The 13,865-nt window shown below is 34.0% G+C and overlaps 2 protein-coding genes across 2 annotated transcripts; one reads left to right on the top strand and one right to left on the bottom strand.

The window, feature by feature from the left end:
• The first annotated feature begins 173 nt into the window (after nucleotides 1-173).
• LOC143585612 (general transcription and DNA repair factor IIH helicase subunit XPD-like) lies at nucleotides 174-6,446 on the top strand. The gene is made up of 12 exons (XM_077067369.1): nucleotides 174-753; nucleotides 3,102-3,382; nucleotides 3,525-3,607; nucleotides 3,920-4,323; nucleotides 4,551-4,744; nucleotides 4,963-5,143; nucleotides 5,219-5,343; nucleotides 5,453-5,542; nucleotides 5,625-5,703; nucleotides 5,777-5,853; nucleotides 5,948-6,056; nucleotides 6,158-6,446. Exons 1-12 carry the CDS (start codon nucleotides 220-222, stop codon nucleotides 6,269-6,271), a joined length of 2,271 nt encoding a protein of 756 aa, XP_076923484.1. The 5' UTR covers nucleotides 174-219; the 3' UTR covers nucleotides 6,272-6,446.
• Nucleotides 6,447-8,054: 1,608 nt separating this feature from the next.
• On the bottom strand, nucleotides 8,055-12,620 carry LOC143585613 (protein trichome birefringence-like 11). The gene is made up of 4 exons (XM_077067370.1): nucleotides 11,646-12,620; nucleotides 9,771-10,160; nucleotides 8,775-8,933; nucleotides 8,055-8,692 (listed from the first exon to the last, which is right to left on the bottom strand). Exons 1-4 carry the CDS (start codon nucleotides 12,026-12,028, stop codon nucleotides 8,296-8,298), a joined length of 1,329 nt encoding a protein of 442 aa, XP_076923485.1. The 5' UTR covers nucleotides 12,029-12,620; the 3' UTR covers nucleotides 8,055-8,295.
• Between the last annotated feature and the right edge of the window lie 1,245 nt (nucleotides 12,621-13,865).

The following is a 13,865-nucleotide window of genomic DNA, read 5'->3' on the forward strand; positions in this document are numbered from 1 at the left end:
AAAACTCATTACCAAACCCTTGGTTTCTAATTCGACTTGGTTTTTCCGATTTAAAACCAGTTAAGCCCATAACCGAACCGACCCATGTACACACTAATGCTAAACTCTTAACTTACACAATACACACTGAACACATTAGCCTTCAGTTTCTCAAAACAACTTCATCTTCTTCATCATCAATAAAATCAATTCAAATCACATAACCTGCAAACCCTAACAATGAAGTTTCAAATCGAAGACATAACAGTCTACTTCCCATACGACCACATCTACCCTGAGCAACACGCCTACATGCTGGACCTCAAACGAGCCCTAGACGCACGCGGCTACTGTCTCCTCGAGATGCCAACCGGCACAGGCAAAACAATCGCCTTATTATCCTTAATCACCAGCTACACTCTCTCCAAGCCTTCTAATCCAGTCAAACTCATCTACTGCACTCGTACGGTCCACGAGATGGAGAAGACGTTAGCGGAGTTGAAACTGTTGTATAATTACCAGACCGAGTGTGTCGGTGCGAGTGCGAGGATGCTGGCGTTAGGTTTGTCGTCGAGGAAGAATTTGTGTGTGAATGAGAGTGTGGTTGGGAAGGAGAATAGGGATTCGGTGGATGCCGCGTGTAGGAGGTTGACGGCGAGCTGGATTCGGGCCTTGGCGGTGGAGGATAAGAGTGTGAAGACGTGTGATTGGTTTGAGAGGTTTGAGAGGGAGGGAGGGGAGGCCGTGTTGCCGCCGGGAGTCTATACGTTGCAGGTGTGTTGGTGTTTATGTTAATGATAGTAATTGTTGGTATTAAGCGTTGAATTAGGTTAATGATCGTATTAGTTTTCACTGAAATGGGAACAATTAAGGTAGTGGTTTTTATGATAAAGGTTGAATTATCTTGAATCTATGAATATTGAATGAAATTGAAGTAACTTATAGAGATATTGGTTATGATTAAGTAGTGAATTACGTTAATGATAGTGATTTGTTGCTTTTGGCATGTGAATGTGCATTGAAATTAGAAGAATTAAGCTAGTATTGATGATTAAGGTTGAATTACCTTCAATCTATGAATATGTGATGAAATTGAAGCAGCTAGTAGATATATTGGTTATGATTAAGTGTTGAATTGCATTGCAGGTGTGCTGATTGTTGTTAGGGTTTTGATATGTGAATGTGGATTGGAATTAATTTGCACTGAATTGGAACGATTAAGCTAGGAATTGTCGGTGTTAAGAATTGAATTAGGTTTTGATCATATTAGTTTGCACTGAATTAAGCATTGAATTACCTTCAACCTGTGATATGCAATGAAATTGAACAACTAATAGAGATATTTTTTAGGTTTAAGCGTTAAATTAACTATATGATTGTGATTTATTGCTTCCAACATGTGAATATGCATTGAATTTTGAGGGAGGGGAGGCCGTGTTGCCGCCGGGAGTGTATACGTTGCAGGTGTGTTGGTGTTTATGTTAATGATGGTGATTTGTTGCTTTTGAGATGTGAATTTGCATTGAAATTAGAAGAATCAAGTTAGGAATTGTTATGATTAAGCTTGAATTACCTTAATTATAGTGATTTTGTTGTTTTTAGCGTATAAGTATGCATTGAAATTGGAAGAGTTAAGCTAGTAATTTTGTTATGATTAAGGTTGAATTACCTTCAATCTATGAATATGTAATGAAATTGAAGCAGCTAGTAGATATATTGGTTATGATTAAGTGTTGAATTACGCTAATGATAGTGATTTTATTGCTTTTAGCATATAAGTATGCATTAAAATTGGAAGAATTAAGCTAGTAACTGTTATGATTAAGCTTCAATTACATTTAACCTAGGAATATGCAATGAAATTGAAACAATTAATGGAGATATTTGTTAGGATTAAGCATTGAATCACCTTCAACCTATGATATGCATTGAAATGAACAACTAAATAGAGATATTTTTTTGGTTTAAGGGTTGAATTAACTTAACGATTGTGATTTATGGCTTCCAACATGTGAATATGCATTGAATTTAAAAAAAAATAAGCTAGCATTTAGAATGATTAGGCTAGTATTTATATGCACCCGAATGATGCGATTATTGTCATTATCATATGAATATGCACTGAAATTGAAACAACTAAGGTACTAATTTGTTATGATTAAGCACAGAGTTTTCTTCAATTCATGAATATGCACTGGGATGACAGTAACATGTTACCTTCAGCGTATCATTGGCAGGTTTTGTTGATGTTTGTTAGGATTAAGCATTGTATTACCTCAATGATAGTGATTTGTTGTTTTCAGCTTATAAATATGCATAGAAATTGGATTAAGCTAGTAATTGTTATGATTAAGCTTGAATTATCTTCAACCTATGAATATCCATTGATATTGAAACAACTAATAGAGATATTTGTTATGGTTAACCATCAGATTATCATAATGATAGTGTTTATTGCTTTCAACATATGAATATGCACTGGAATTGGATCGATTAAGGTAGTAATTGCTATGATCAAGCTTGAATTGCATTCATTCAACCTATAAATATGCACTGAAATTGAAACAATTGATAGAGGTATTTGGTGTGATTAAGCATTGAATTATGTTAATGATAGTGATGTATTGTCTTTACTCTTCAGCATATGAATATGCACTAACATTGGAGCAATTAAGGTAGTAATTGTTATAATTAAGCTTGAGTTACCTTCAACCTATGGACATACACTGAAATTGGAACTACTAATAGAGATATTTTTTGTGATAAAGCATTGAATTATCTTTATGATAGTGATTTATTGTTTTTAATATATGAATTTGTACTGAAATTGGAGCAATTAAGGTGGTAATTGTTATGATTAAGCTTGAATTATCTTTAACTTATGAATATGCACTTGGATGACTGTATATTTACCTTCAGCATATGATTATGCACTAAAATTGAAGTAACTAATTGTCTATTACTAAGCATTGCAGAGCAGTAGTATTAAATTTGTTTGAAAAAGTTCTAATCGTTGTTTACCTCTTGCCTTTTGTACTATGTTTCCCAGTTTTTTGAACCTGTTTCATATATAGTTGGCTTGATTTAATCATTGTCTCATAAAGTTTTCATTTTTTTGGCAGGATTTAAGGGTGTTTGGGAAGGAGAAAGGGTGGTGCCCATACTTTCTAGCAAGACATATGGTGCAATTTGCAAATGTGGTGGTTTATAGTTACCAGTATTTACTTGATCCCAAGGTAGCTGGGATTATATCAAAGGAAATGCAGAGAGAATCTGTAGTGGTGTTTGATGAGGCTCATAATATTGATAACGTGTGCATTGAGGCACTGAGTGTTAGTGTAAGGAGGCAAACAATTGAAGGTGCAACCAGAAATATTAATAAGATGGCTCAGGAGATTAACAGGTATTTTTTAGGATAAATAATCATTTAGATCTATTTTTTGGGGAAAGTGCATGCGGGATATCATTATTCACCTTGAGAAGATATATATGTTTTGCATGTTGATGTATTATTGTTTTTAACTTTTTTTCAACTTGGTAGGAAGGTTTAAGGCCACTGATGCTGGTAGATTGCGTGCTGAATATAACCGCCTTGTTGAGGGTTTAGCACAAAGAGGGAACTTGCCAGGTAATTACATACTTATGTGTCAATTTAAGTGTCAATTGAAATGTGTCAAACGTTTTAAATGTGTCAATTTAAGGTAACCCACGTTCAAAAGTTCTATTTAAGGTAACTAACGTTCAGAAGTTTTATTTAAGTCCTTGGTTATGTTCATTTTTCTTGGCGTGGCATATAAAACTGGCTAACTTGATAGATACCTTAAATATTCTTTTTGAAAGTTCTTGAAACACTGTTCATTGCATATAGCATGTTACGCTTTTATGCAGTTTGCACTCTGTGCATTATAATTTATGAGGTTTTTTCTTCTGATCTGTACAGTTGGTGACACCTGGCTTGCAAATCCTGCTTTACCTGATGACATTTTAAAGGAAGCAGTACCAGGAAACATACGTCGAGCAGAGCATTTTTTGTCAGTTTTACGCAGATTAGTGCAGTACTTGAAAGGACGATTGGAAACAGAAAATGTCGAAAAGGAGGGCCCACTTACGTTTGTTAATGCTATAAATTCACATGTTGGAATTGACCAAAAAATGCTGAAGTTTTGCTATGATCGTCTCCACTCACTTATGCTAACTCTGGAAATAACTGATACCGATGAGTTTTTGCACGTTCAAACTATTTGTGACTTTGCAACACTTGTAGGGACTTACACTAGAGGTTTTTCAATCATAATTGAACCTTATGATGAGAGAATGCCTCATATTCCTGATCCCGTGTTGCAGGTATTTATTTCGACTCTCTTTTTCAGTGAAAAATGAAATATGTGTTACAAGTTTATATCAGGATTACACAATCTTTTTTTGTGAAGAAATACAATCTTTTTTTTTTGTGAATTATATATCACTTTACAAGTGTGATACTATGATGATTGATTACTTTCGAAAACTGAAAACTGGTTAAGGTTATGCAAGTATTTTAAAGCTATCTTTTTTTAATAATATATTTCCAGCTCAGCTGTCATGACGCGTCTCTTGCAATAAAGCCTGTATTTGACCGATTTCAATCGGTTGTGATCACATCTGGAACCCTAAGTCCAATCGATCTCTATCCTCGACTTCTTAACTTCAATCCTGTGGTTAGTCGAAGCTTTACTATGTCATTAACAAGGGATTGCATTTGCCCCATGGTTCTCTCACGAGGAAGGTAAAATAATTAGCAATTTCATGTTTCTTTCATTTATACATAACTTTTATAGATTGATAAATTTATCATTTGTTTTTCCATCAATCCATCCATCTCAAAATAACTGTCCGCAAACAAAATCACACACTTAATAACAAGTGCATATTATGCAGTTTTTCTGAAGTATGTGCTTACGCAATAAATGATATTTATTTATATATTTATTTTTATTATTATAGTGATCAGCTTCCCGTTAGCACAAAATTTGATTTGCGAAGTGATCCTGGAGTGGAGAGAAATTATGGAAGGCTATTATTGGAAATGGTGTCGGTAGTTCCCGATGGAATCGTTTGTTTTTTTGTCAGTTACTCGTATATGGATGCTATAGTCAACAGTTGGAATGAAACAGGAATCTTGAAGGTGGCAACTTTAACCCATTTACTTGTAATTTTGACCTATTTTATGGAGCTTACTAAGTTATAACTTATGCTGCAGGACATAATGCAAAGAAAATTAGTGTTTATCGAGACACAAGATGTTGTAGAAACAACGTTAGCACTAGACAACTATCGTAAAGCCTGTGATTGTGGTAGAGGTGCTGTCTTTTTCTCTGTTGCCAGGTAATTATGTAACTTAATTAGATCAAGAGCTACAAAAATTTTAGTTATATGAGTTTTCCGAGTGAATAGTAATTGGTTTAACTGTTGTTTCTGTGATCTATTATCACAGGGGGAAAGTGGCAGAAGGTATTGACTTTGACCGACATTATGGCAGACTTGTAATTATGTTTGGTGTACCTTTCCAGTACACGTTAAGCAAGTGAGTAAAAAAAGCGTCTTATCTGCTTATTGAAAACACTTTTCTTCATCCTTAGGTTAAACTTATATTTTTGGGCTTGCAGGATATTACTTGCTCGGTTGGAGTATTTACGGGAGACTTTTCAGATAAAAGAAGGCGACTTTTTGACTTTTGATGCATTGGTACTTTTGTAATTTACATTTTTACCCTGCTTGTTAATTGTGTTTTTTTATCTAATGATGGTAATGCTAACAGAGACAAGCTGCTCAGTGTGTGGGACGAGTTATTCGTTCAAAGGCGGATTACGGAATGATGATATTTGCCGACAAAAGGTTTGTATGTTTGCTTGTTCGTTTTGTACGTATATATAGTTTATGAGGTTGTAAACACTTGGTTTTATAACTATGTCACATGTAATATATGTAGATATACAAGACATGACAAACGATCCAAATTGCCTGGATGGATTTTGTCTCATCTGCGTGACGCACATCTCAACTTGAGTACAGACATGGCAGTTCATATAGCAAGAGAGGTAAATCTTTCAACCCGTTTGACCCATCGTTTAACTTAAATTAACAAGTTCATAAATGAAATGGGTCGAATTCACCGAGGATCATTGTTCTGTGCTTTTAGTTTCTGCGGAAAATGGCACAGCCGTATGACAAAACTGGTGGTGGTGGAAAGAAAACCCTTCTTTCACAAGAAGATTTGGAGAAGATGAATGGTGCTGAAGGAATGATGTTTTGATGAAATGGATCAAGATGTAGAGTCGATTCACTACTTGGAACAGGTTTTGCTCGTTTTTATAATTTATTACCATTACCAGCCCGTTTCGGAAGGGTGGGTGTGTTGTATACATCATTTTCAGTCTTTATCGATTACTCGGTTTACGATACATTTTTGTTTATTTTAAAAGCTCATTAGTTCCTACAAAATCTCAGTATTTTCCTGTTAAAAGGGTGTACTAGATAAACTAGATTATAAAATTTTGTAATCGTATTTGACATAGTAGCCAACTAAATCTAACCTGACCCGACTCGTCTATTTTAGCACCTATACAATTTATGTTCAAACTTCTTCCATCATATGTCCAATCCTAGTGGGTCCAATCGAACGATACGACTTCCACAGCATCTCAATATTGTAAATCGATTTAAATTATTTTACATGGGCCAAAATGAAAAATAGGGTACCCAGTAACTCGGTGGAAAGTAGACGTGTACCAAAAAAAACCCGATTTGTGCCCGCCAGCCTGGTTAATAATCCGACTTGCTTCATTAAAAAAACCGGTTTGTCTCAAACTGGTTAGGACCTGACCCAACTCACCAGTTCATGTGGCGGTTCATAGTCTCGTTCTCTCAAACTGGTTTGGACCCAACCCGTTTTGAAAAACATGCCACACAAAATATTCATGCATGTATGAAAATAAAATAATTACCAAGTAATAAACTAGTCAAGGTCAAGCTCAAGCCAAGTTCGAGTTGACAAATTACTCAATAGCCAAACTCAAGTTATAGAACAAGCTAGAGCTCTCTATAATTAAACGAGCCGAGCTCGAGTTTGATCCAATTCATTTGCCCCACACAAAAAATATCCATTTTCACACTTACCAATATTCCAAATCTCATGAAGTGGTCCTTTAACTCCTTATATATAATGCCATAATGGCTTCCTAAAATGATGAAAACAAACAAAAAAAACAATGACCACCAAAACGTTATTCACAATTTTTATAGAAAATATAAGTTTTTCCTTTTCCAGCCACACAAATTATCCACTTCTTTGTATTTATATGTTAGCTTTTAATGAAATTTTAGTAAGGGTATATAAAACGTAAAACTGTCATGGTCAAACTACCAACGTTAATTGTTAAACGAGTCATTTTCATGTTTGATAATTGTGTTATGCGCGTCATCTGTAACCTGTTAAACATCTTAAGACACGAACTGACAACCCTAAGGTAAATTGGTCAATTCGGGCTATATATAGATCAATTAAAAAGAAAGAGTTATACCTTATAAGTTATAAACAATCGGGTTGGAAGTCACCCCGAGTGTATTTTTGATGCATACAACCAGCTAAAACAAATTATTACAAATATATATTTTTTCATTGTTTTGGCAATTATATTTAATACAAAAATTGCGTGTAAAAATTAAAAAAAAATGTTTTTGGTCAACCCAACTCAATATGTGAACCCACACCATATATGAACCTATAACCTATTAAACATTGGGCACATTCATTTCAAAACCAATAATATTTTAAAAACTACAAAAACTACATATTGTATATAAAAGATAATTAGAGTGGCAAAAAAGAGGAAACGAGACTGTTACATAACAGTCTTATGTATCACATTCAAAACACTACGTATTGTATTATGCAGTTTTCGCAGTTCTTAGTTCTGAATGAACGCTCTGCTACACGTACCTATACATATACATGCACTATTACACACCTCTACATTTGCCAATGTTAAAACTTTTATTATGATCAATTTACAAATTAACAAGCCAAGAAATTACAAATCAGTCCTTACATTTACAAATTACTCCAATTATGACACCAAAGTATATGTATTTCTTTTATATTCAATTCAAAGATAAATGAATCAATGCTTTCTATACCCCCAACTTTACAAGTAAACTTTCCACTAAATCTTTACAACTCAAATTAAAATCTCATCAATGCAATTTGCACTGAATTCCCATCACAATCCCGCCTCCGACCGCCACTATGTCGCCACCAGTAAACCCGCTTCACCAACATCACATTGGCGGTGAACTGGTGGTGTTAGTGGTGGTCGTAGAATTCCCAGAAAGGAAATATTCGCGTTTAAGAAAAACCGCATACAAAAGCTCGTTCCAAGAATCCGGGACGCCAGGCAAGCACCAATGGCTGCAGTCTTGCCTGCGTAAAGGTGCGGGCCCACCATCTTTCGGGCCCAAATAATAAACAGAAGCATGACCATCTTTTCGCTTTGATGACATATATGTCACATTTAATAACTCTAGTTTCGTTTCTGACAACGACCCGTTCGCTCGTTTGGACATCTCCGACCCCAATATGTTCGTGAAAAACATCGTGCTAGGTGAAACCGGTGATGAACTCAAGTCGGGCAGTGTCTCGAGGTGGCAGCTACCCCCGGTTTTCCAATCACCACCCCTAAAATATAAAAAAAAATATTTACTAAAAAAAATAATAAATAAAGGTGGTAACTTTGACCCGTTTACTTATGAACACGAACCTGAAATGCACGGGAGAATAGCCGCGGTATATAACTTGTGTCTTATTTGTATCTACTTCTTTACTTATCCAATCCAAAACTGTATTAACCGATTTTAGGTATGCGGTTTCGATGCTCATATTCATTTTCACATGTCCTGATTCTTCGAAGTAACAACCCCTGAAACACAAGAACCTCAAAATCATATCAAACAATCAAAAATAAAAAAATAAATAAAAATGACCCGTTTACTTATGTGTCGAATAAAAAAAGTTACCTAAAAGAGAAACGGGTCAAACGGGTTGAAAGTCCAAAGTCACTCCAAAATCATTTTAGTTATATTAATCATTAATGAGTTGGTAATCATAATTACTTAATTAGCATGTTATTATTTATTTATTTGGAAATCCAAAGTCACTCCAAAATCATTTTAGTTAAAAGATATTAATCATTATTGAGTTGGTAATCATAATTAGCACCTTCTTATTTATATAAAATATTAGAAAAATGGTGACCCATTTACTTATGAGTTTATTTGGTTTGTGTTTTTAGACTTTTATCTCAAACGGGTCAAACAAGAAATTAACCAAGCGAAAAACGGGTTGAAATGAGGGTATTTTTTAGAGCATACAATTTACAACCTATTAACTGGTTTTGTTCAAAGATATAACTTGTTACTGTGATAAAAATGTTTTTTTTAACATTATTAACATGTTAGTTATTTATATATAAGATTCGAATAACGAACAAGAAAAGCTTTTGCGGGTCAACACAATCCAACCCCGCTCATTTCAACCCAAACCCGTTCTGACCCACCTTACCATGCAGAAAGTTTCAGATTTTATCTTTTTAAAGATTTTACAAAAGTTCAAATTTTTAGCATTTTCAAGATTTTACAAAAGTTTCAATTTTTAACTTTTTCAAGATTTTACAAAAGTTTCAATTTTTAACTTTTTCAAGATTTTACAAAAGTTTCAACTTTATCTTTCTAAAGATTCAATAAACAACAACACTTACGCGCGTATCGTTTTTTCAGAGTTCCACCAATGCCCGCTATTGAACACAATAACATCCGCGCCTTTCCATTTCACCGAGCCCCAATCCATCTTATCGACTTTCAAAGTGGTCCTAACCTGTTTCGGTGAGCCAGCTGGCGGTCTACCCTGCAGGATCAGATACGGGGCCCTGTAATACTCGATCGTGCAATTAAAATCCTCGAATTTGAACACCAAGAAACCGGTATGTTTAGTGATCGGTCTCCCATTAACTTCATATATTGAAGATTTGTTTGTAACAGCAGTTGATAACATGCATAAAAGTGATTCCCATTGGTTTCTTCCAATTGAATCACCAACAAATGCTAATCGTCGGTTTCGTAGTCTTTCTAGCATTGTTTTCGCATCGAACCTGCATTCAAAGATATGAAAAAACAACCACATTAGTAAGATTTCATAGGCCTTCTAAACGGGTCGTGTTTGGGGGTTGACGGGTCGAAACTGCCTGAACCAGTTTAGACTAAACTCAAACCCATGAATTATATGTCATGAAATCAGTATATTCATAAATAATTTTCAAAACTGTGAAATAAATAATTTATTTATAGCCTTTCTAAATATTTAAAATAATTTATAGCCTTTAAAAAATATATTTATAAATAAATTTTTTTTTAATTCTATTTTTTAATAAAATCGGCCGTTCAAAAAGAATATATATAAATGTGAAATTACCTATCCACCCTTATCTAAACTATATAACTAATTGTATATTGTATTAAATCTTTAAATTACAATAGCTATTTGTAAAACCATATTATAAGCCATAATAATCTTATTTGAGTCTTATCAATTATTTAAATGTAAAATTACATAACTACCCTTGTGTGTAAATTATATATTTTTTATTATATTATTAAATCTTTAAACTACAATAATACTTTTGAAAAGCATATCCAAACACCAATAATTCACGCAATTTAAAGCCGCAATAATCTGATTTGTGTCTCAATATTCATTCAAATGTAGAATTAACTCAAAGGTTCAAATTGCAATAATAATCCAAAAATTCATGTCCAAACAAAATACTTTAACAACACATGTGACCAAAAATTCCAAAAGTGGCAAACATCAACATGAATTCATATCTTCTTTAGTATATCATATTATATCATATAATTCAAATTAGGTGTGTGTATGAAACCGAAATTCGTAATTGAAAAAACCGAACTGAAATAAAACTGACGGTTTGGTTTTTTTGTTTTCGTAAAAATTGAACTTGCTGTTCGGCTTTGGTTTGGTTTTGGTTTTGCATGTGAGCTCAATTGGAAAAACTAAATAAACGAAACTGAACCAAACCCATACGAAAACCAAAAAACCAATACTGGACAGTTTTCAAAAATTTAAAAACCAAAGTTTCGGTTTTCGGTTCGGTTTTAGCCCAAAATGACCCAAACCGAACCCAACTCAGGTGAAAACTGAAAGATCAAAACCGAACGGTATTCAAAATCTCAAAACCGAAGTTTCGATTTTTTATTTGGTTTTAGCCCAAAATGACCCAAACCGAACCCAACCCAGGTGAAAACCGAAAAATCAAAACCGAACGGTTTTCAAAAATTTAAAAACCGAAGTTTCAGTTTTTGGTTCGGTTTTAGCCAAAAATGACCCAAACCAAACCAAACCCAACCCAGATGAAAGCAAAAAAATCGAAACCGAACGGTTTCAAAAATTCAAAAACCGAAATTTCAGTTTTAGTTTCAGTTTAACCCAAAACCGACCCTAACCGAACCGTACACACCCCTAATTCAAATTAAACATAAACAAAGCCCAATTCATATTTCACACAAAGACACAGTATGGATAAATATATGTGTATATATAGATAGAAAAAGATTAGAACCTGGGCAAGTTACAATCTTTAGGTTGCCATCTCCATTTAGCATAAAACCCATCAAGTCTACCATTCTCAGAACATCTAAACCCATCATCTAACAACAAACAATCTCTAGACTCATAAAGCGGATAGCTTTCATCCCATACCCAACTCCCATCAAATATATCACACTTTCCGACCCGACCCATTTCAAGAAACCCAAAAACCTCATGACCCGGATGACCAGACCCACTTAACCCGAACCAAGCACCTAACCCACGGTGCCCACGAGCCCTGAACCCTGAACCCATGGTCCGGTAGTCCAAGAAAAACAGGCATAATATCAAACAGAAGCTGAAAAAGATACAACCCAGTTCAGAAAGCTTCAGTTTTTTCAATTGGGTCATCATTTTTTTTTATTCGGGTCCTGTGAAAAGATTTGGTTTTGGGATATGGGTCTTTGTTGGGTTTGGATTCTGGTCAGAACCCAGAAAGTGTTTCTTGAAAAGTTAAGTATTGGCCAAGAAAATACAAAAACACACAGTTGTGTGTGTAAGTGTGTGTTTTATGAAAATTTTGGGATATGGGTTTTTGTTGGTTTTGGATTCTGGTAAGAACCCAGAAAGTGTTTCTTGAAAAGTTAAGTATTGGCCAAGAAAATAGAAATACACACAGGTAAGGGTATAAGTGTGTGTGTTTTATGAAAATGAAAATTTTGGGATATGGGTTTTTGTTGGTTTTGGATTTTGGTAAGAACCCAGAAAGTGTTTCTTGAAAAGTTAAGTATTGACCAAGAACATACATATACACACAGTGGTATATGTGTGTGTGAAAGTGTGTATTTTATCAAAAGGAATTTGACATGGAAGGAAAGGAGAGGTGGGGTTTTTTTGGTTTGTGGAGAAAGAGAAGATAGGACAGAATTTAGAGTGGTGGGCCCATGTGAGGATGACAAACATTCATAGTTTTCACATACTAGTGTTAGTGTGTGTGTGTGTATTTTTTTCTTGAATCTTGGTTGATGATGATGATTAGTGGAGGAGATCACGTAAACATGTGAATTGTTGGAAGATATATATATAAATAATAATCAAGAAGAGGATTTGGAGAAATGATTTTTTTGACTTTGGTTAGAGGGAGAGTGGGGCCCACTTTGGGTCGTGGGGTTTAGTGGGGTAATAATGGTGGGAGTATGTTATAAATGTTGTTATTTGATGAGTGTCCACAAAAATGGTGTTTTAATCATAAGGTTTGATATTGTCCCACATAAAATCAAATTGATAATATTTGATAAGAACATATCTAACAAGTTGGTAGTTTAGGTGATTTGTTATGTTGCCAATAATCTACTTTTGTATATTATGTCAGGTATATTCGACCGCGTAAAAGAAGACGATAACAATACTAGTCGATGATGAATAGATGACTCTTTTGGATAAACGAGTTGCTTTGGAAGATATTTTTCTAACGGATAAATAATAAATGTGGTCTCGTTATTTAATTTTATCTTTTTAACCGTTTTAACAAATATGGAACTTTAATGAATATTATAGACTTGTTGTTCCTGGTTTGCTTTGAGGTGGTGTTTGAATTATGAAAAAAAATATATTTTGTAAATTAGCTTTTAGCTTCAAATGATTTGGTCTTCTATGTAAAAGTCCATGAAAATTGAATATTGAATATTTTATTTAATAAAGAAAAGTTCTTAAAAGTTACTAGTTCAAATAGGTTTTATTCATTCAAAATAACTATTAACATTATTAAATTAAATCACTTGATTTTTAAATTGTATTTCCTTATTTAGTCCTTAGTTTTTTTTAACCACCATTTAAATCAATGACGGCCAACGGCCGATCTGATTATCTCCGTTCCTTGAGTATGAAAGCGTTAGGTGGTAGACCGGCATGTCCAGATAAAACTCGTATATCTGTCCTGACCCATAGATATGATTCTATTATATTAATTTCTTATAAACACGATAAAGAAAAGAGTGCCAAAAACATATATCGCTTTATTCCATAAATAAATATAGATTACGTTCATTTGTATTTGTTTTATATAAATGATCTCATTTTAATTTAATTATTGATGGAGTGACCTAAAAGAATTCTTGGCTCAAGGAATGAAACTTGCTTATTCCCGTTGACCAACGAAGGCCAATTCTCATATATGAAGTTATTATTGTTTATTTGTTTCTATTTTATGAAAAACCTACATGCCACTATTCAATTGATTGGTTGTTACGGT

Source organism: Bidens hawaiensis, unplaced genomic scaffold (assembly GCF_021521415.1).
Source record: "Bidens hawaiensis isolate Kalapana, Puna unplaced genomic scaffold, B.hawaiensis_p1.1 tig00033913_1, whole genome shotgun sequence".
Classification (NCBI taxonomy): domain Eukaryota; kingdom Viridiplantae; phylum Streptophyta; class Magnoliopsida; order Asterales; family Asteraceae; genus Bidens; species Bidens hawaiensis.

Bases quoted from the DNA above. Each gene is read 5' to 3' on its own strand.
- LOC143585612 (XM_077067369.1), top strand. From the start codon at position 220: ATGAAGTTTCAAATCGAAGACATAACAGTCTACTTCCCATACGACCAC. The intron at 3,383-3,524 runs GTATTTTTTAGG...CTTGGTAGGAAG, and splicing joins ATGGCTCAGGAGATTAACAG to GTTTAAGGCCACTGATGCTG. The intron at 5,344-5,452 runs GTAATTATGTAA...CTATTATCACAG, and splicing joins GTCTTTTTCTCTGTTGCCAG to GGGGAAAGTGGCAGAAGGTA.
- LOC143585613 (XM_077067370.1), bottom strand. From the start codon at position 12,028: ATGATGACCCAATTGAAAAAACTGAAGCTTTCTGAACTGGGTTGTATC. The intron at 10,161-11,645 runs GTTCTAATCTTT...CTTTGAATGCAG, and splicing joins AAAGATTGTAACTTGCCCAG to GTTCGATGCGAAAACAATGC. The intron at 8,934-9,770 runs GTAAGTGTTGTT...CTTGTGTTTCAG, and splicing joins TCTGAAAAAACGATACGCGC to GGGTTGTTACTTCGAAGAAT.